The sequence below is a fragment of the Genypterus blacodes genome, unplaced genomic scaffold (genome assembly GCF_046128005.1).
Source record: "Genypterus blacodes isolate CSIRO-AG114 ecotype Tasmania unplaced genomic scaffold, CSIRO-AGI_Gbla_v1 ptg000325l_1, whole genome shotgun sequence".
Classification (NCBI taxonomy): domain Eukaryota; kingdom Metazoa; phylum Chordata; class Actinopteri; order Ophidiiformes; family Ophidiidae; genus Genypterus; species Genypterus blacodes.
Window position 1 is genome coordinate 466,812 of NW_027467112.1, and position 20,689 is coordinate 487,500.

Genomic DNA, 20,689 nt, shown 5'->3' on the forward strand with positions numbered 1-20,689 from the left:
TTGGGTCTATAATTACGCTCTATAAGTCTCTGATTTACCTTAAATATGAAATTTGAAACATAAATGGAGTCGTTTGCTTCATTTTACATGCTCGCTTGTTTTACCGTCTTTTCTCCTCCATGTTTACATCTTGATCTGTGTGCAGACGGAAGCTATTCCCTGTTCGGCCTTTAGGGGGCGGTGTGTCACTGTCACATGTGAGACTATACCGGAAGTAAATAACAAAATTCCCGCGCGGAAGCCGTTCGTAAAATAAAGCTGGACAAACCTATAGGATGGACGAGCTTTATCTGGATAATATAGATGAATACATCAACGACCACAACAAGATAGTAAGTGCATAGTTTCACTCGTGACGTCAGTTGTTGCGCCGCCGTTGTCATAGCCGAGCTAAGAGCGCTACATATGAGCTACATCTGAGCTAAACACACTTACCGTTTGTTAAACCGCCAGTAGAGATGATGATAGTTTGATTTAAAAGCATATTTATCTACTCAGCGCTGTGATTTCCGGTTTGTTTGGGCGTGTGAGTGAATTCGACCTGTAGATAAACAAAGCAGGAGGAGAGCGACAACAATAACGCGTGTAAGGAAGCTTAGAGTTGTGTCGATATGAGAGCTACTTGTGCTGAAATGTTAAACGAGCACAACTTCCGATTGGCGTTCTTACAGAAGTGTTTACTGCTTTGACTTTCCACGCAGATGTGTAAGCTGATGGAATGAAACAAAGTGTTTTTGTCTTTGAACAGGTGACTTATAAATGGCTCAGTCTCACTCTGGGGGTCCATGTCAACACAGCCAAACAGTGAGTGATGCCCCTGACCTCAACACACACACACGTAGGAGACCCATGCAGACGCTGGGCCCATATTTACGTAAACATCTGTTGTCATTAAGCCGATCCTTTCTCCAGATGCTGGACTGTCATGTTGGTTCTGCTCCTCTGTGTGTGTTTGCACGTGTTAGTTATTCCTTTTGGTCTCTCTCACAGAATGCTGTTCCATTACCTGGACCAGAAGAGGAGAGAGAGTTCAGCTCAGCTCCACGCCACCTACCTGGTGTCTGGGAAGTGTGTTGAGAATGGACAAACGGTAAGAAGAGCGGACGTCGCTTCTCTCCTGAATCTGTGCTGCAGCTGTGGTTTGAGAAGTAAAGTGTGTGTGTGTGTCGCTCTTCCCTTTCAGAGTCACAAGGTGTCAGTGGTGAGAGAGGATCATTTAGAAGGTGTGTGTGTGTGTTTCTAGTTATTTCTTGTGTTATGTATCAGAACCTGTGTCGCTGTAACTCCAAAGCATTTCCTGTTTCCAGATATCAAGTCCAAGATGAGTTTAGTCGTCAGTGTCCATGTGTACAGCATCCAGAAAGCGTTGCTAAGGGACAGCGGCCCCCTGTACAGCGTTGACTATGACGCCGTGAAGGACAACCTGAGGAACTGCAGCAGGTGTGTGTCCATCTCATCAGTGTGTGTGTGTGTGTGTGTGTCTACTGAGTGTGTGTGAAGTGTGGAGGAGTTCATCTTCATCGAGAACTTTGACCTTATACTCCCGTCAGTCTGCAGCCGTCTTGTTTTCCTGCGTCGTCCCTCTGAGGGTTAAAGGTCGTCCTCTTGCGTTTGCAGGTACAGTGCCATCCACTGTGCCGGCGCCGAGCCCATGTCCCCTCGGGAGCTGCAGCAGGTGCGGGAGGTGGCGGCGTCGCCGGCCGCAGCGGAGCCCCAGGCTGTGAAGTCTAACCTGAACGGTCACGCCAGTGTGGCGTCCAAACCCCCCGCCAAGCCAGCAAGAGGCATCATGGGAATGTTCGCAAATAAGCCGGCTGCTAAAAACCAGGAGGCGAAGGCGGAGCCAAAAGAAGACACACCCACGGTATGGAGTGTGTGTGATTTTGTGTACAAACCTACAAATACATAGAATCATGATGTCATCGTGGTTCATTATTGGGTCTTTATTTCTCTAAGGTGGATCCTGCCAAAAGCAAAGCAGCTGTGAAGTCAAACCCTATGGCCAACTTCTTTGGGACTCAGACAGGAAGTGAGTCATCAACGCTCTGTACATTCACACCCACCTGAACCTCCACAGCGGCTCTGACTGCTCTGTTACACTCTCTCATAAACACTCACCTCACCCCGCCAGAGAGACCTGACAAGCCCGTGAAGAAGAAGGAGGAGGAGGAGGAGCAGGAGGAGGAGATGATGAAAGAGGAAGAGGAGGAGGAAGGAACCCAATCGCCTCAGGTCACAGCCGGGCAGAGACCTCACAGCTCAGCAGTCCAGGAGACGCCAGAGGACGCCGTCGCCGTGGAGCCGCCCAAAAAGGCCTCCAAGACGAAGACAGACTCAAGGAGGTGTGTGTGTGTGTGTGTGTGTGTGTGTGTGTGTGTGTGTGTGTGTGTGTGTGTGTGTGTGTGTGTGTGTGTGTGTGTGTGTGTGTGTGTGTGTGTGTGTGTGTGTGTGTGTGTGTGTGTGTGTGTGTGTGTGTGAGAGATCCCTGTAAATGTGTAAAGACGTCTAAGATGGACTTTGTTTTGTTTTTCTCCCCCTGAAGCAAAACCAAGCGAGCAGACGACTCGGACAGCGAGGAGGAGAAGATGGAGAGAAAGAAGAGACGGAGGATCAAGAAACCTAAACTGGACAGCAGTGATGACGAGGGTGAGCGGCCCACTGGCTTTCACCGCCTCTTCATCCTGAGACGAAGCCACAACGACACAAAGAGATGATTGACTTCCTTCTGATCACTTTGTTCTTCCATGATGTCATAGGAGTCTGATTGATCCTTTAGAAGAGGAGACGTTGATATGAATTAACTTTATTTCTTCTCTTCTCAGTCATTCCAGATTCTCCACAGAGGCAGAGGAAGAGAGAAGCGCCGCCGAGTCCTAAAAAGGAGGCGGAGCCTGTCTCTCATTCAGACGTAAGCCTTCACATCAAAGCTGTTAAGTTGTTATGTGAGACAGATGAACGATCAGATCAACATTTCTGTATTCAATCCTGAATCTGTGATGTCATTTCAGCTGCAGCCAGGTAACTCTGAGATGAAGACGAGGAAGAGGAGGAGAGTCCTGAAAGCGCACACCTTTGTGGACGATGAAGGATGCATCGGTATGATGATGTCGTCTCGTCCTCGTATTCAAGAGTGTATCAAATGAAAATATGTCTGAACTTTAAAACAACACAGCAGCGATGTGATGTAATGCTGCTGATCCTAATGAGGCAGAGGTCTGAGAGGAGTGGAAGATCACACAGTACGGCTCAGGAGCTTTTAAGTTGGATCCTGATCCGGACCACATAGTACCTGTTGGTCCATCAGGGACACATTCACAGTCTCAGTGTTTCTGTAGTCTCAGCTGCTTCACGTCTATCTGATCCTCTTACTCCTATCTAAAAACCCTAAAACACACAAATTATTCATTTGTAACCGCCGTCTTTGGGTTTTCTTTCCCCCCCTCAGTAACGGAGAAGGCCTACCAGAGCGAATCCTACTCTGAGGCGGAGGAGGAGGCGCAGGCCCCCAAGCAGGCGCCGAAGAACCCCTTCACTTCAAAAGCTCCAGCCAGCAGCAAAGAGGGCGACAAGAGAAGCAACAAGAAAGCTGCAGCCAGCGCCAACAAAGGAGCCAAGCAGGCTTCTATTATGGGGTTTTTCCAGAAGAAGTGACAGGGAAGAGAAGAGAAACAAGCACTGAGACTGGAACACGACTGGACTTCCACATAGAACTCATGTTTCGAGTCAAACAGACAGGATGAGTCCAGTTTAGCACCACAAACTACATGAGTGTGTGTCGTGATTCATGAAATAATAAACACTTGTAAAGTCAAGCTACACAGTTTGTGTGGCTCTACTTCCATCTGCTTTATGTTATGTACACATAAGCATCTTTACCTTTCAGGTGTCATGCGTGTGGATTCTGTGTGTGTGTGTGTGTGTGGGGGGAGGGGCCCGGTCGGGGTCGATACTGTACTCGTGCATTTTTTGTAGACTAAATAAAGTACAAAGAACAAAGATTGATATTGACATTTATTTGGAATAAGAATCCTTTAGCTTTGGCAACAGATTGTTTCTCCACCTATCAATGAAAGACTCTCCAAAACTGAATCTATTGACTCAAAATTAACTCATTTCCATTGAGTCAACATGCTGTGTTCCTGCACATCCTGTTTACTCAAGAACAAACACCCACATTCTCAGATCTCTCAAGTCTCTGAGCCTTAGGTGACTTTGAAGAGGACTTTGGAGGAGATTGCACTAAAAGTCGTTAATCCTAAAATGACAGGAGAGCGAAGACAGAGGCAGAGAGGAGCTGGAGACAGAGGACACTGGGCCAGTAAGACTGAGTATCTTCTGGTTGTAGCAGGAAATGTGGTCGGCCTGGGCAATGTGTGGAGATTCCCTTACCTGTGCTACAAGAACGGAGGAGGTAAGTGAGGACGCCTGAGAGTTCAGACGGCTGTGTGGTGCTACATCGTCTGTCTGCAGGAGATGTGCTTCATTTGTCATTGCCAAAGATATGTAGGTTTGCTCCTCGCACACGTCTACGTGTTCCTACAGGTGCCTTCCTGGTGCCATATGGCCTGCTGGTCTTGGTGTGTGGGATCCCTCTGTTCCTGCTGGAGTCGTCCATCGGTCAGTACACCCAGGAGGGCTTCATCACAGGCTGGAGGAAGATATGTCCAATGGCACAAGGTGAGGTGGTGTGTGTGTGTGTGTGAGAAGGAGAGAGGGAGAGAGATAAACCATCCAGTAAACCAGAAAATACATTTATGATTATGCCAAACAAACACAGTCCGACTAAATGTGATTGTATTTGTTCAGGCATCGGGTTTGGCCACCTGGTAATGCAAATCTACGGCATCAGCTACATAATGGTCCAAGTGTGGGCTCTCTTCTACCTGGTGTTTTCATTCCGAGCCCAGCTTCCCTGGGCCAGCTGTAACAACACCTGGAACACAGGTGAGACCTCCACACTGCTGCTCACTCTCAGCTCTATGTGAATCTCTGAAACAGACATCTTACCTACAACCTACTGTAGACCTGATGTGGTGGAACTGTGGCACCGGTTACTAAATGTGCTCATATCAGCTATGTTCTGCTGCTGCTTCAGAAAACTGCATGGAACTCCAGAATGGGCTCACAGCAAATCAGACAGCAAATCAAACCCTGTGGACCAACATCAGCGCCTCTGCAACTGAGTTCTGGGAGTGAGTGTGTTTTCACGTCCTTGTACTTATAGATGCAGTATGATATAGAAATGTCTTCTGAGTCCAACAGCTTGATGTTGTTGGAATATAACAAATAATGTCAAACATATAGAGGAGCTGAGATTAATATAGGTACAGTAACCAAATTGCTGGCTCCAGCAAGTCTGGTACTAAAACAGTAAAACTCATATCTGCCAACAGGTGAAGGGTCACTGCATCACCTAATCAAATCCCCAGCATCTGTTAGATAGCAGGAGGGAGGAAGAGCCTCTCAGTCTGAGGTGCCTGGATTAGATCAGTGGGGGTAGAGAAGGGTTAATCACACTGTAGTGTTGTTCTTTAATTTACACGCAATGAGTATTCCACTCTCCCCCACAGACAGCTGTTCATCCTTCAGATTCAAACCTTAGCGCCGCCTCTGCCAAAGCTGGCTGACCAATCAATAACAGTTAAAACGCATTGTCATCAGTGAATTAGAATACTATGGAATTGCCTTATACTAGCATGGTAAATAGAGTTACACAGGAATATTTGATTGTCCTTCGTTGACGCATGAGAAAGTCGGAACCAGCGCTGTCCAAAAGTCTTATTCCAGTAAAACCCATCTGAAGATTCAGCCCGGCTTTTCCTCATTTCTCGCCAAATCAACGAACACGCAGAGGACACTTAGTCCAGTCCTCTAATAATGTCCTCAGAGACAAAGCTGTCAGATCAAACCTCAGATGAAGTGTGTGTCCTCTCCCCTCAGGCGGCGGATGCTGGACTCGTCTGGAGGCATCGAGGAGCTGGGCAGTGTGAGGTGGGAGCTGGTCCTGTGTCTCCTGGCCTGCTGGCTCTTCTGCTACTTCAGCATCTGGAAGGGAGTCAAATCCTCTGGAAAGGTCCGTGAATGTGAAAATGTTGAATAGAACGATAGAAATGTTCTCGAATTAAAAAAAACAATGATTCATGTTTCCAATTTATTTAATGCTTGTGACTTTAACCCTTTGCACATTTGCTTTTTGAAGGTTGTGTATTTCACAGCCACGTTCCCCTATGTGATGCTGCTGATATTACTCATCAGAGGTTTGACTCTGCCTGGAGCTGGAGAGGGGATCTATTACTACCTGTATCCTAACCTGAGCCTTCTGGCAAGTCTGGAGGTAAATGTTGCGTCCTGAAGAGGGCAGAAGTCTCCCCCCTGTTAATGGATCAGCCTGGAAAGACGTCAATGCACTATTCTGTATAAAAGATACATTTTGTGACGTTACAGGTTTGGGTGGAGGCGGGGTCACAGATCTGCTTCTCCTACAGTTTGACTTCAGGGAACCTCAATGTCCTTGGAAGCTACAATGATTACAACAACAACTGCTACAAGTAAGCAAGCTTTTGATTTGATGTCATAACCAAGAATCATGCATGCTGTGCAAGAAGGAGAATGCAACATAAAGCTGGTTCCATTCAATGCTAAAGGCATGTATTCATATGAACCCTGACCTCCATGCAGGGACTGCCTCTGGCTCTGTCTGCTGAACAGTGCCACCAGTTTTGTGGCTGGATTTGCAGTCTTCTCTGTGCTGGGCTTCATGGCTCACCAACACGGCATTACTGTGGATAAGGTGGTGGACTCAGGTAGTTCACCTTTGATCTGCAATGAGATGGTCCACAGTCCAGACGTGAAACCCCACACAGCTTATCTTCATCTCCTCTCCTCTGTCCTTGTTCGCCTTTAATGCACAGGTCCAGGTTTGGCCTTCATCGTTTACCCTCAGGCAACAGCCACGATGCCTTTGCCACAGTTCTGGACCGTCTGCTTCTTCCTGATGCTCCTCCTGCTGGCTGTTGACACTCACGTAGGATTATTTGTTACATTTGTGATTGATTAGGAAGTGTAACACAGATACATACTGCACTAACCACATATGTGACTCTGTCCAGTTTGTAATGGTGGAGTGTCTCGTCACATCAGTCAGTGACTTATTCCCGAGGTTTCTTCGGGCACCGGGGAAGCACGAGATCTTTGTCTTCATCATCTGTCTATCATGCTTCCTCTTACAGCTCATCTTAGTCACACAGGTGGGACATTTGTTGTTATAAAAACCAAATGATCACTGCATTACAAAAGCTCTCTTATTCATACTTTGTCTCTTTCTTCTCCAGGGAGGGATTTACATCTTCCAGCTGATTGACTATTATGGGACTTCTAGGATTTGCCATTACTTCATGGCTTTAGCTGAAAGTGTGACTGTGGCCTGGATCTTTGGTGAGAAAAATTATAATACTGTATGTCACATAATGTCATTAAATGTCCAAATCAAAGTACCTCATCTCATATTTTAATGACCTAAAGTACAATCTGAATGGCCACCAGGTGCTGACCGCTTGAGTAACGTTATTGAGGACATGTCAGGCCATCGTCCATCTGTTTTCTTCACATTGTGCTGGAAATTCATCATTCCTGTGTTGTCACTGGTGAGCTTGGAGTACAGGTTGAACACTTCACTGCTCACACATTGCCAGTGTCTACCAATGACCGACACGTCCTCATTGACTTGATTATGTGTAAAGAGGGAGCAGCTTATCAGCAAAGATGTTGTTTGTCATTCTAATTAGTTATACCGCCTTAAAACAGGTTTACTTCTTGTTTGTTCTAGTATATAAAAATTTGTTTGTTAATTGCTATCTCTCAACTCTCTAACTCTGCTTCATGCCAGGCTTCCTGCATCTTATACCTGATTAATTACAAACAGCTGAGGATTAACGACTGGTACGTTTACCCTGACTGGGCGTATGTAGTTGGCTGGCTCATGACGCTGTCCTCGGTTGTCATGGTGCCGCTGTTGGCCACTGGACAGATGTGTTGGACATCAGGCACCTTCAAACAGGTCAGTGTGCAGTCACAGACTTCTCTGAAGGCCTCAAAGAGTGAGGATTGTTCTCATGTGGCCACTAGTGGGTGCCTTGTGACGTTTAGTGTGTTTGTGGAGGTATTTTAATAGAGGATCAAAGTGCTTTTTGTACGTCTGCAAACTATTTAGTGGCACTGGAGTTCAGTATGCTGGACAGCTTCATGATGTTCCCTCACCTCCAGTCTTTTGCCGTCCTCTCTGAGTGGTTGTTGTTCTGCCCTTTCAGCTCTGGGTGTCTGCTGTGTCTTTATAAGAATGTTACACTTACTGACTGACAGATGTCCTCATAATGATCACTTTAACTCACTAATTCTGCCTGTTTGTCAGCGTTTATCCGTCCTCCTTCGTTCCGGTGGAGATCCAGTCTGGCAGAGCGGAGAACCAGAAGAAGCAGAAGCAAGTGTGGAACTGAAGTCTTCTGCCATGGCAACTTCAGCTGAGGCATAGAGACACGTTAGTTAAACACACCTCAGATGTTATACAATGATTCAAAAATCTGTTTGTGATTCAGTTTAGATCTTCTCACAGAGCGGGGCCACAGAGTGTGTGTATGATAGAATGCATGCTGCGGTCACAGGTGAACCACAGGTGTAACAAATAAATCCAAAAAGCATTGACAGTTCAATGTTAAAGCCTGATTTGGTGGTTTTTGAGGAGTCAGCTGAGGTTGTGTTTATTATGGCAGGTGTATGCATGAACGCGTGAATAGTTGTTAAATGTTCCATTCACATTTCTGATTAGATTTATCCAGTTTACTAAGCCCCAATATTCCTCCTTTGTTCTTACTTTATTTTGTGTTTTTACATAAATCAATATTATTTATTTTCCCTGCCTTTTAAATGGTCTCAGAGATTTTGACATAAAAAGTACGATACAAACAAAATGTGAATAATTGATTGATTGACTCAAACTATTTGACTAATGAATTGATTGACTGACGGTCCAACTGATTAAACGTATTGTCTAAATTAAATTGTCTCTTTCTTTCTGTAACAGACAGCGATCCACTGACATGTTTACTTGGAGCTATCTAAAAACCCGAAAACACGCAAATTATTCATTTGTAACCGCCGTCTTTTTGGGGGGTTGGGGGGGGGGGGGGGGGGGGGTGCTTTGTAGAATAAATAAAGTACAAAGAACATAGATTGATATGACATATTGATTTTTCTATCACAAGCTTTTGGAATAAGAATCCTTTAGCTTTGGCAACAGATTGTTTCTCCACTCTCAATGAAAGACTCTCCGAAACTGAATCTATTGACTCGTTCACATAATTAACTCATTTCCATTGAGTCAACATGCTGTGTTTGAAACTACACTTCCTGCACATCCTGTTTACTCAAGAACAAACACCCACATTCTCAGATCTCTCAAGTCTCTGAGCCTTAGGTGACTTTGAAGAGGACTTTGGAGGAGATTGCACTGAGAGTTGTTGATCCTAAAATGACAGGAGAGCGAAGACAGAGGCAGAGAGGAGCTGGAGACAGAGGACACTGGGCCAGTAAGACTGAGTATCTTCTGGTTGTAGCAGGACATGTGGTCGGCCTGGGCAACGTGTGGAGATTCCCTTACCTGTGCTACAAGAACGGAGGAGGTAAGTGAGGACGCCTGAGAGTTCAGACGGCTGTGTGGTGCTACATCGTCTGTCTGCAGGAGATGTGCTTCATTTGTCATTGCCAAAGATATGTAGGTTTGCTCCTCGCACACGTCTACGTGTTCCTACAGGTGCCTTCCTGGTGCCATATGGCCTGCTGGTCTTGGTGTGTGGGATCCCTCTGTTCCTGCTGGAGTCGTCCATCGGTCAGTACACCAAGGAGGGCTTCATCACAGGCTGGAGGAAGATATGTCCAATGGCACAAGGTGAGGTGGTGTGTGTGTGTGTGTGTGTGTGTGTGTGTGTGTGTGTGTGTGTGTGTGTGTGTGTGTGTGTGTGTGTGTGTGTGTGTGTGTGTGTGTGTGAGAGAAAGAGAGGGAGAGAGAGAGAGAGTTGAAACATGCAGTAAACCAGAATATATGTTAATAAATAAGCCAAACAAACAACTGTCTAAGTGTGATTGTATTTGTTCAGGCATCGGGTTTGGCCACCTGGTAATACTAATCTACGGCTTCGGCTACATACTGGTCGAGGTGTGGGCTCTCTTCTACCTGATGTTTTCATTCCGAGCCCAGCTTCCCTGGGCCAGCTGTAACAACACCTGGAACACAGGTGAGACCTCCACACTGCTGCTCACTCTCAGCTCTATGTGAATCTCTGAAACAGACATCTTACCTACAACCTACTGTAGACCTGATGTGGTGGAACTGTGGCACCGGTTACTAAATGTGCTCATATCAGCTATGTTCTGCTGCTGCTTCAGAAAACTGCATGGAACTCCAGAATGGGCTCACAGCAAATCAGACAGCAAATCAAACCCTGTGGACCAACATCAGCGCCTCTGCAACTGAGTTCTGGGAGTGAGTGTGTTTTCACGTCCTTGTACTTATAGATGCAGTATGATATAGAAATGTCTTCTTAGTCCAACAGCTTGATGTCCTCAGAGACAAAGCTGTCAGATCAAACCTCGGATGAAGTGTGTGTCCTCTCCCCTCAGGCGGCGGATGCTGGACTCGTCTGTAGGCATCGAGGAGCTGGGCAGTGTGAGGTGGGAGCTGGTCCTGTGTCTCCTGGCCTGCTGGCTCTTCTGCTACTTCAGCATCTGGAAGGGAGTCAAATCCTCTGGAAAGGTCCGTGAATGTGAAAATGTTGAATAGAACGATAGAAATGTTCTCGAATTAAAAAAAACAATGATTCATGTTTCCAATTTATTTAATGCTTGTGACTTTAACCCTTTGCACATTTGCTTTTTGAAGGTTGTGTATTTCACAGCCACGTTCCCCTATGTGATGCTGCTGATATTACTCATCAGAGGTTTGACTCTGCCTGGAGCTGGAGAGGGGATCTATTACTACCTGTATCCTAACCTGAGCCTTCTGGCAAGTCTGGAGGTAAATGTTGCGTCCTGAAGAGGGCAGAAGTCTCCCCCCTGTTAATGGATCAGCCTGGAAAGACGTCAATGCACTATTCTGTATAAAAGATACATTTTGTGACGTTACAGGTTTGGGTGGAGGCGGGGTCACAGATCTGCTTCTCCTACAGTTTGACTTCAGGGTGCCTCATTGTCCTTGGAAGCTACAATGATTACAACAACAACTGCTACAAGTAAGCAAGCTTTTGATTTGATGTCATAACCAAGACTCATGTATGCTGTGCAAGAAGGAGAATGCAACATAAAGCTGGGTTCCATTCAATGCTAAAGGCATGTATTCATATGAACCCTGACCTCCATGCAGGGACTGCCTCTGGCTCTGTCTGCTGAACAGTGCCACCAGTTTTGTGGCTGGATTTGCAGTCTTCTCTGTGCTGGGCTTCATGGCTCACCAACACGGCATTACTGTGGATAAGGTGGTGGACTCAGGTAGGTCACCTTTGATCTGCAATGAGATGGTCCACAGTCCAGACGTGAAACCCCACACAGCTTATCTTCATCTCCTCTCCTCTGTCCTTGTTCGCCTTTGATGCACAGGTCCAGGTTTGGCCTTCATCGTTTACCCTCAGGCAACAGCCACGATGCCTTTGCCACAGTTCTGGACCGTCTGCTTCTTCCTGATGCTCCTCCTGCTGGCTGTTGACACTCACGTAGGATTATTTGTTACATTTGTGATTGATTAGGAAGTGTAACACAGATACATACTGCACTGACCACATATGTGACTCTGTCCAGTTTGTATTGGTGGAGTGTGTGGTCACATCAGTCAGTGACTTATTCCCGAGGTTTCTTCGGGCACCGGGGAAGCGCGAGATCTTTGTCTTCATCATCTGTCTATCATGCTTCCTCTTACAGCTCATCTTAGTCACACAGGTGGGACATATTTTGTTATAAAAACCAAATGATCACTGCATTACAAAAGCTCTCTTATTCATACTTTGTCTCTTTCTTCTCCAGGGAGGGATTTACATCTTCCAGCTGATTGACTATTATGGGTCTTCTAGGATTTGCCATTACTTCATGGCTTTAGCTGAAAGCGTGACTGTGGCCTGGATCTTTGGTGAGAAAAATGTCATATTGTATTCAAAGGTCACATTATGTCATTAAATGTCCAAATCTAAGTACCTCATCTCATATTTTAATGACCTAAAGTACAATCTGAATGGCCACCAGGTGCTGACCGCTTGAGTAACGTTATTGAGGACATGTCAGGCCATCGTCCGTCTGTTTTCTTCACATTGTGCTGGAAATTCATCATTCCTGTTTTGTCACTGGTGAGCTTGGAGTACAGGTTGAACACTTCACACATTGCCAGTGTCTACCAATGACCGACACGTCCTCATTGACTTGATTATGTGTAAAGAGGGAGCAGCTTATCAGCAAAGATGTTGTTTGTCATTCTAATTAGTTATACCGCCTTAAAACAGGTTGACTTCTTGTTTGTTCTAGTATATAAAAAATTGTTTGTTAATTGCTATCTCTCAACTCTCTAACTCTGCTTCACGCCAGGCTTCCTGCATCTTATACCTGATTGATTACAAACAGCTGAGGATTAACGACTGGTACGTTTACCCTGACTGGGCGTATGTAGTTGGCTGGCTCATGACGCTGTCCTCGGTTGTCATGGTGCCGCTGTTGGCCACTGGACAGATGTGTTGGACATCAGGCACCTTCAAACAGGTCAGTGTGCAGTCACAGACTTCTCTGAAGGCCTCAAAGAGTGAGGATTGTTCTCATGTGGCCACTAGTGGGTGCCTTGTGACGTTTAGTGTGTTTGTGAAGGTATTTTAATAGAGGATCAAAGTGCTTTCTGTATGTCTGCAAACTATTTAGTGGCACTGGAGTTCAGTATGCTGGACAGCTTCATGATGTTCCCTCAACTCCAGTCTTTTGCCGTCCTCTCTGAGTGGTTGTTGTTCTGCCCTTTCAGCTCTGGGTGTCTGCTGTGTCTTTATAAGAATGTTACACTTACTGACTGACAGATGTCCTCATAATGATCACTTTAACTCACTAATTCTGCCTGTTTGTCAGCGTTTATCGGTCCTCCTTCGTTCCGGTGGAGATCCAGTCTGGCAGAGCGGAGAACCAGAAGAAGCAGAAGCAAGTGTGGAACTGAAGTCTTCTGCCATGGCAACTTCAGCTGAGGCATAGAGACACGTTAGTTAAACACACCTCAGATGTTATACAATGATTCAAAAATCTGTTTGTGATTCAGTTTAGATCTTCTCACAGAGCGGGGCCACAGAGTGTGTGTATGATAGAATGCATGCTGCGGTCACAGGTGAACCACAGGTGTAACAAATAAATCCAAAAAGCATTGACAGTTCAATGTTAAAGCCTGATTTGGTGGTTTTTGAGGAGTCAGCTGAGGTTGTGTTTATAATGGCAGGTGTATGCATGAACGCGTGAATAGTTGTTAAATGTTCCATTCACATTTCTGATTAGATTTATCCAGTTTACTAAGCCCCAATATTCCTCCTTTGTTCTTACTTTATTTTGTGTTTTTACATAAATCAATATTATTTATTTTCCCTGCCTTTTAAATGGTCTCAGAGATTTTGACATGAAAAGTACGATACAAACAAAATGTGAATAATTGATTGATTGACTCAAACTATTTGACTAATGAATTGATTGACTGACGGTCCAACTGATTAAACATCTTGTCTAAATTAAATTGTCTCTTTCTTTCTGTGACAGACAGCGATCCACTGACATGTTTACTTGGAGACTTGCTGTAATCTGGTACGGGGGTGGTGTCCTCACCTTACATCAACCTGCCAACTCATTCTAAGGCAAAGCAAACAAATAGAATGTGTGAGGTGGGAAGGAGAATAAAATGAACGTTCATTACCGAATGACCGAATCATTGACATTGTGTTCTCAGAGTCCAGTATGAACAGTAGACCATGTGGTCTCTGGGGACCTGTTCCTCAATAAGAACCAGCCTACCCTGTTAGCTGAAACAGCAGCACCACACCCATTCACTCCCTGGGAGAAAACACAAGTGGGCCAGAAGAACTGGTATTTGGATTAGCTCAGCACTCGACGTGTAAAAGGATATCCTCGCTGTTTCGGGGAGTGGCCAGAGAATGTTCAACCACTTGTGGTTTGCCATGGCTTTGCTCCATTGTGGCATCTGCTGAGTGAGATCAGACATGATGCATATTTGGGAGGAGGTTTCACAGCTGCAGTTCCCCCTGTAAGAGACCAGAGTAGGTCACAGGGTACAGTTGGATCAGATTTCGTTTATAACTGAAGCTTTATTGTTCATAGATTTTGCTGAAATTCCCTGAGCGGTACTTTTCATATATATAAAATGTTATTACCTTCCTCAATGTGTTACTGCTCTTCATTCAAGCTACAACAAACTCAGAATGAGGAAAAACAATTCTACAGGTTACTCTTAGGCTTGTATCAAAATAAAACTTCTTGATTGCATCCTTAGTTCTCATACTGGAGTTGTAATTAGGATTAAACTTTTATTTATATAGGGATTGTAAATGATGAAAATGATTACATTGACACACATTCCTCTATTTAACCAGTGCATTTATTCATTATTATCTGTTTTAAGCATTTCATGAATACAGTGAAAACTATTGAATTGGTTATTGATGCTTTTATGTGATACAAATGTGAATATTGTCATTTATGTAAACTGATTCTGAATCAATCTTTTAAAGTTCATTTCCTATCTAAACAAGTCACATGTGATGTTTTAATTTGATTCAAAAACCTCTTTATTGACATAGGATGATGATTCAGGGGTGCTGTTAAGAGAAGATGAAGCTGTGTTGTCATTGTTAATGAGGATGTAAACAGGGCAGAAAGGCTTTTATTGTTCATTCCACTCAGTCAGAACAAACAAGTGTGTCTTAAGGAAAGCTTTTGTAATCTAACCCATACATTAGATGAGTGTTCCTGTAGTCTTGTGGTGTGTTTGTTCAGGGTGAGTGTGTATCATCAGGTTAGGAGCAGCCTTGGGGTGACGTCATTGTGCTTCTCGGCCCCAGCAGCAGGAGGCGAGGAGCCGCCGCTCATCCGCCGGTGTCATGGCTTCCTAACAGGGGAGGAAGTGATTTAGAGGAAAACAAGGACTTGTACTCATCATCGGACACGTTATCGCCCTCTCCAGAACCCGAGACTGGGACGAAGGGGCTCAGCCTCCCTGTTCGCCCCCGCGGCCGCCCCTCGGATCCAGGATCCAGTTTATATCTGATTGTGAATTTCCATTCGCAGACGGTGGAAGATGGCCGACCCGGCGGAGTGCACCATCAAAGTGATGTGCCGCTTTAGGCCGCTGAACAGCTCCGAGGTGACCAGGGGCGACAGATACATTCCCAAGTTTCAAGGGGAGGAAACGGTGGTGATCGCGGTAAGTTACCTGTCGGCGGCTCGGGGCTCACGGTGCGGCGGAGCCCGGCGACACAGCAGTGCGCCATTTGGGATCCTCTAGCTACAGCGGCTAGCGCCTTAGCTCGCTAGCTCCGTTAGCGGGTGCTGACCCGCTTGTTGTGTGTTGGCCCGCTGCTGCAGCCAACTCATGGCCCCGCAGACCATCGACGCGATTCCCCCTCTAACCCGCTGTCACCTTCATTTGCAGTCGACAGCGAGATTCAGATCCACATTTCGGAAGCGTAACCGAGTCGCTGTCGGCCCCAAAGGTCAACACTCTGCCGCCCTGTCATTGCTAGCGAGCTGTCATTCAACAAAGCCCCGGCACAGCGGCGGCTCCCACCGGCGGAACCGTCCGGCCTGACTATCACGCAGAGTTCAGAACCAGAACCGCAGCGTTATGAACGTGACACACAAGTGAAGAAGCAGCCGCGTATCTGAGATGTTATGAGTCTAAATGTCGTCATTGGGCTCAGACGAGCGTCAGCAGCGAACCCAAGCTAACATGTAGCAGGCTAGCAGATTAGCTGGCCTCGGCTATCTGGAGAGATTTAATACTTCAGCTTATAATGGCGTTATAACAAACCGGGGCGTAATAAAGGAGTCAGACACGGAGAGAAGGAGGAAGCGACGCGTAGAAGTCTTAGTAAGACGGTGAAATGTTAACAATTGGTCCCTGTAGTGACTCATGGTGTGAATGGGAGCGGTCTCAGACTGGACATCACTTTACTAACACACAGCTTCTCTTTAACTATGTAACTAAACTATCAAACCATCCTAACGCTCATCTTATACGCCTTTCCAGCTTGTAAACAACCGGTGATCCTATCAGTGTGTTTGCCTTCGGATGAATTGGTTCTCCTCTAACACCTGATAAGGATAAAGTTGCTTTTTCCACTGTGACAAAAGAAGGAAATGTGTGTAGGAGTGCAGTGCCAGGCTACAGACATTTTCTTTAACTGTCTAATACTTCTTGCTTGTTTGTTTTGAAAGTCGTGTTTTGTCTGTGTGGGCCTGAAACGTTGTGTTGACAGAAGTTGGGGTTAGTGCCGTTTCTTCCCTGGTCTCCATGTTTAGGCTCGGCCCTCCAAGTGTGTAAGCTGGAGTAACAGTAAAACACGGTTAAACATTAGGTGATAAACTGTTCATGAACTCTGTTGTCTGAACTGTAGATCCTCCTACAGCTCAGCCCTAAAAGAGTTTAACAAGGCAGCCAGACGTGTCCCGAAGTGTGTGTATGAGTGACAGCCTCTTTAGAGCTTCACTTCTGATTTAGAATACAGAAGAGCAAATCATCTTCTCTCTTGCTAAACTGATGAACACAATGGCTGAGTAGCTTTCCTGAGCAGTTTGTTGATGATGACTAAAGGCATGAAACTAAGTGTGCTGTCCTCTGAGCAGGATGTGGCCCAGCCCAGTCTGGAGCCAGAACACCAGTCTGCATGGTGGCAGATGAAGTGTTGGAGGTCTCAGGGCCGTCCGTGTGTGTGTGAAGCCCCACACTAACAGCAGCAAGGCCTCCTGGGTAATCCCTCTGTGTTTTCCTCCTAGTTACCAGCTGTTTGACCAATCACAGTTGGCAGTGTGATGCCTCTGAGCAGGGAGGGTGTGTGTGTGCGTGTGTGTGATTATCATGGTGATGCTCTTTGTTTTGATGCTCCTCTACTGGGCGACTGACTCACTTAGCTCATAGTTGTATCCGTCTGAAACAATCCAGGGCGTGGACCCTGGACTCAGGCCGTCTCTACAGTTGTGCTCCGTTGCTCTGCCAGAGGTGAATGCCACCTTTCCCCCCAGAGCGCTGCGGCCTTAGTCAGCTCTGGCTAGACTTGTGCCAGCTGGGGAGGGAGACGTAACTTCCAGACGAGGTGGTGGCGTGTGGTAACGAGCCGTCAGCTGCCAGCCGAGTGTGAATTATTCATGACTCCATTACTTCCCGGTTATTTGTGTACTGAAAACATCCCGTTAGCTTGCTGTGCTAGGTTAGCCTACTGTGCTAGGCTGTCGCCCGGCCACTTTGCATACAAGAGGCCGGGATGATCGAGTCGTGTGTGTGTGTTTGTGACCTGCAACCTGCTACACAACACATCTACATCATACGTTGCGTGAGTAACACAAATTAAACTACATCACATGGGAGTCACGAGGATGCTGCCGAGCTGTGGACTTTGGCCGAGCAGTTCCATAATAAAGTCATCAGTCATCAGAGGAGCAGCAGGTGTAAGAACGCTCACGCTGCTTTTCGATGGCGTGACGTTTTCCTGTAGTAATCTCATCTCCCAGGCTCGTAGGTAACGAGGGCCTGGAGCCTCTCTGACAATGAGGACTTTGAACTCGGGCCGTGCTTTTGTTTGGCCAGGACGCCTGGCAGGACTGATAGCAGCTGGGCTCTTCTCCTGGGCAGGGGTGACTCAAGTATCTGGGCAGAGCACACACACACACACACACACACACATACACTCCACATGTCCTCTGCTGGTCTGTGTGGACAGCGTGTCAGGGCGGGGTGGAAATGGACGACATCAGCTGCAGTCCTCATGATTCTTGCTGTCGTTCAGTCGTTCAGAATCTGTCTTTGTTTGTGTCACCGGCCTCTAAACAAGAATGGCGCCTCCAGTGTCGTCTCCATGGTGACAGCAGATGCTTATCACCTCTCCCCGGCCCCCCTGGAGGGGCCTTCTAGTCATACAGGTGTTCACATCCAGCCCAGCACAAGCTAATGCCACCTGGGACCTCCTGGGTGGGCGGGGCTCTGCGTGCCGCTGTGTCTTAGTTTGTCCATGACCAATGAGACGCCTCACCAGGTTTAACTCTCTGTTGGCTGGCTGGTGTCTGTAGGTACGATGGCCATCACTGCTCATGCTACTGACGGATGAACTTTACTGTGACTGCGTCTGGAAATGTTATAGATTTGATGGAGCAGAAGTGAATGCACTAATGTGTTCTGGTGAAAGAAAAACTAAACATGTCTCTCTCTCTCTCTCTCTCTCTCTCTCTCTCTCTCTCTCTCTCTCTTTCTTGTTTCAGAGCAAACCGTACATGTTTGACCGAGTGTTCCAGTCAAACACCTCACAGGAACAAGTGTACAACGCCTGCGCCCAGAAGATTGTCAAAGGTAAAGCCTCTCTTTGGTTCCTCTCAGCATGTTTACACTCACACTCCTGTCTGAACCTGTTCTCCACACCGACCCTGTGAGCCCTGCAGCAGTGCATTCTGTCTGTGTGTGTGTGTGTGTTACAGATGTTCTGGAGGGATACAATGGAACCATTTTCGCGTACGGGCAGACGTCATCTGGCAAAACACACACCATGGAGGTAAGGACAGTTTCACACCACCAACGCTGCATCCTGGCTTAGAACGCTTCTTCTGCTAAATGATGTTGGTTCCTCATGATTGTGTTTCTTGTGTGTCTGCAGGGGAACCTCCATGACACAGACGCCATGGGCATCATCCCCAGGATCGTGCAAGACATCTTTAACTACATCTACTCCATGGATGAAAACCTGGAGTTCCATATCAAAGTACGTAGAGACGACTCGACCACGACTCATGTTCAGGGCTGCACAGGGGTTGGGCAGCAGGTTCCAGACTGGGCTGGAACAGAACTTGAGTTCCCATGAGGCCCCGGGTCACACCTGAGGAGTCTGTGTTGTTTTCGTGTGTTCCGACAGCTGGAATGCCAAATAATGAGATGTTTTGTTTACAGGTTTCATATTTTGAAATCTACTTAGACAAGATCCGGGACCTTTTGGACGGTGAGTGGCGTCTCTTCTGGTTCTGCTCAGCCTGACTGATTAAAGTGCTAAAGGCCTGTGAGGCTCCAGACTTCAGGCTTCTCTCCCTGACTCCTTTCCCTTCTGTCTCCAGTGTCTAAGACCAATCTGTCAGTGCACGAGGACAAGAACCGAGTTCCCTACGTCAAGGTGAGACGGCACGTCCTGTCACTGTGTGTGAGCGACAGAGGAGTGTGTGAGCGGGACCAGGATGTAAGGTGTGATCTCTCATGCTGTGTTTTTGTTTGCAGGGTTGCACTGAGAGGTTTGTGTGCAGCCCAGATGAGGTCATGGACACCATCGATGAAGGCAAATCAAACAGACACGTAGCAGTGACAAGTAAGACACTGAGTCCTCCTCAACCTCCATCTGAGAGTGTGTGTGAGCCTGAAGCCTTCTAACTGAGCTCCTGTCTGTCTCACCCCCCCTCACCCCCTCAGACATGAACGAGCACAGCTCCAGGAGTCACAGCATCTTCCTGATCAACGTCAAGCAGGAAAACACTCAGACAGAGCATAAGCTGAGCGGGAAACTCTACCTGGTCGATCTGGCTGGTAGTGAGAAGGTACCTCGCTCTCGCTCTCTCTCTCTCTCTCTCTCTGACATGTTGAGGTATATAGTTACATCACTTCTTAAGAGCTTAAGTCGGGCCTCTGGAGGGAACATGATCCATTGTTTCATAATCAGCAGTTATAATGCAACACACACACACACACACACACACAGTGTGTGTGTGTGTGTGTGGGGGTCTCATGTCCTTGGTGTTAAACCTGAGAGCTGAGCTGAGGTTGATCTCCTCTGTGCCCTCTCAGGTCAGTAAAACAGGAGCTGAAGGAGCGGTGCTGGACGAAGCCAAGAACATCAACAAGTCTCTGTCCTCCCTGGGGAACGTCATCTCTGCTCTGGCAGAGGGGACGGTGAGTGGAGCCGTGTGTGTGTGTGTGTGTGTGTGTGTGTGTGTGTGTGTGTGTGTGTGTGTGTGTGTGTGTGTGTGTGTGTGTGTGTGTGTGTGTGTGTGTGTGTGTGTTTGTGTGTGTGTGTGTGCGTGTGCGTGTGTCACTATCTTACTATTAAAGCTCCATTATCAGCCGTCTACAGCCACTTTGTGCAGCAGAGTCTTCATCATAGTCTTCATCAGCTCCACCAGCTAGGCTTCGGTTGAAGTGTTTCCATGCTGATTTCACACTTCTCGCCTCTCTGAATGATTGCTCTGTTGGTGCGGCTCTTTGCTCAGTCACCAACCTGAGGCAGGCGGAGGATGATTGATGTGTGGTGGTCTAAAACAAATGAGCTGTTGTCTTGGCGACCGAGCAGAGACTCATTTCATATCTTTCCAGTGAAGCTGAGCAGCCGGGTCACATGGATCAATAGTGAGACGACGCAGCCTTCAGATCATATCACAGTGTAAATAA

General features: G+C 46.7%; 4 protein-coding genes across 4 annotated transcripts in view; all 4 read left to right on the forward strand.

Annotated features, from left to right (window-relative positions):
- Positions 1 to 203: 203 nt before the first annotated feature.
- Positions 204 to 3,943, forward strand: pold3 (polymerase (DNA-directed), delta 3, accessory subunit). Its single transcript, XM_076137563.1, has 12 exons — positions 204 to 332; positions 749 to 804; positions 991 to 1,090; positions 1,184 to 1,223; positions 1,308 to 1,440; positions 1,618 to 1,864; positions 1,957 to 2,029; positions 2,132 to 2,342; positions 2,543 to 2,646; positions 2,823 to 2,908; positions 3,009 to 3,096; positions 3,446 to 3,943. The coding sequence occupies exons 1-12, from the start codon at positions 276 to 278 to the stop codon at positions 3,649 to 3,651; spliced, it is 1,401 nt and encodes a 466-aa protein (XP_075993678.1). The 5' UTR covers positions 204 to 275; the 3' UTR covers positions 3,652 to 3,943.
- Positions 3,889 to 8,527, forward strand: LOC142988394 (sodium- and chloride-dependent betaine transporter-like). The gene is made up of 15 exons (XM_076137559.1): positions 3,889 to 3,903; positions 4,207 to 4,411; positions 4,543 to 4,677; positions 4,807 to 4,944; positions 5,096 to 5,192; positions 5,941 to 6,073; positions 6,200 to 6,334; positions 6,445 to 6,548; positions 6,679 to 6,803; positions 6,912 to 7,024; positions 7,110 to 7,247; positions 7,332 to 7,434; positions 7,543 to 7,643; positions 7,886 to 8,056; positions 8,408 to 8,527. The coding sequence occupies exons 1-15, from the start codon at positions 3,889 to 3,891 to the stop codon at positions 8,525 to 8,527; spliced, it is 1,833 nt and encodes a 610-aa protein (XP_075993674.1).
- A 115-nt stretch (positions 8,528 to 8,642) lies between these two features.
- Positions 8,643 to 13,257, forward strand: LOC142988396 (sodium- and chloride-dependent betaine transporter-like). The gene is made up of 15 exons (XM_076137560.1): positions 8,643 to 8,657; positions 9,470 to 9,674; positions 9,806 to 9,940; positions 10,149 to 10,286; positions 10,438 to 10,534; positions 10,672 to 10,804; positions 10,931 to 11,065; positions 11,176 to 11,279; positions 11,411 to 11,535; positions 11,644 to 11,756; positions 11,842 to 11,979; positions 12,064 to 12,166; positions 12,280 to 12,380; positions 12,616 to 12,786; positions 13,138 to 13,257. The coding sequence occupies exons 1-15, from the start codon at positions 8,643 to 8,645 to the stop codon at positions 13,255 to 13,257; spliced, it is 1,833 nt and encodes a 610-aa protein (XP_075993675.1).
- A 1,871-nt stretch (positions 13,258 to 15,128) lies between these two features.
- The window catches only part of LOC142988389 (kinesin-1 heavy chain), a 12,525-nt gene continuing 6,964 nt past the window's right edge, over positions 15,129 to 20,689 (forward strand). Inside the window, exons 1-9 of the mRNA XM_076137554.1 lie at positions 15,129 to 15,484; positions 18,532 to 18,619; positions 18,745 to 18,818; positions 18,921 to 19,025; positions 19,211 to 19,259; positions 19,372 to 19,427; positions 19,529 to 19,616; positions 19,718 to 19,842; positions 20,090 to 20,194. Of these exons, the coding sequence (XP_075993669.1) occupies positions 15,359 to 15,484; positions 18,532 to 18,619; positions 18,745 to 18,818; positions 18,921 to 19,025; positions 19,211 to 19,259; positions 19,372 to 19,427; positions 19,529 to 19,616; positions 19,718 to 19,842; positions 20,090 to 20,194 (816 nt within the window). The 5' untranslated portion in view covers positions 15,129 to 15,358. The remainder of the gene's footprint in view (positions 15,485 to 18,531; positions 18,620 to 18,744; positions 18,819 to 18,920; positions 19,026 to 19,210; positions 19,260 to 19,371; positions 19,428 to 19,528; positions 19,617 to 19,717; positions 19,843 to 20,089; positions 20,195 to 20,689) is intronic.

Coding starts and splice junctions, on each gene's coding strand:
- pold3 (XM_076137563.1), top strand. CDS start 276: ATGGACGAGCTTTATCTGGATAATATAGATGAATACATCAACGACCAC. Junction 805..990: donor CATGTCAACACAGCCAAACA/GTGAGTGATGCC, acceptor TCTCTCTCACAG/AATGCTGTTCCATTACCTGG. Junction 1,441..1,617: donor AACCTGAGGAACTGCAGCAG/GTGTGTGTCCAT, acceptor TTGCGTTTGCAG/GTACAGTGCCATCCACTGTG.
- LOC142988394 (XM_076137559.1), top strand. Junction 5,193..5,940: donor TCTGCAACTGAGTTCTGGGA/GTGAGTGTGTTT, acceptor CTCTCCCCTCAG/GCGGCGGATGCTGGACTCGT. Junction 7,435..7,542: donor GACTGTGGCCTGGATCTTTG/GTGAGAAAAATT, acceptor AATGGCCACCAG/GTGCTGACCGCTTGAGTAAC.
- LOC142988396 (XM_076137560.1), top strand. Junction 9,675..9,805: donor GTGCTACAAGAACGGAGGAG/GTAAGTGAGGAC, acceptor GTGTTCCTACAG/GTGCCTTCCTGGTGCCATAT. Junction 12,167..12,279: donor GACTGTGGCCTGGATCTTTG/GTGAGAAAAATG, acceptor AATGGCCACCAG/GTGCTGACCGCTTGAGTAAC.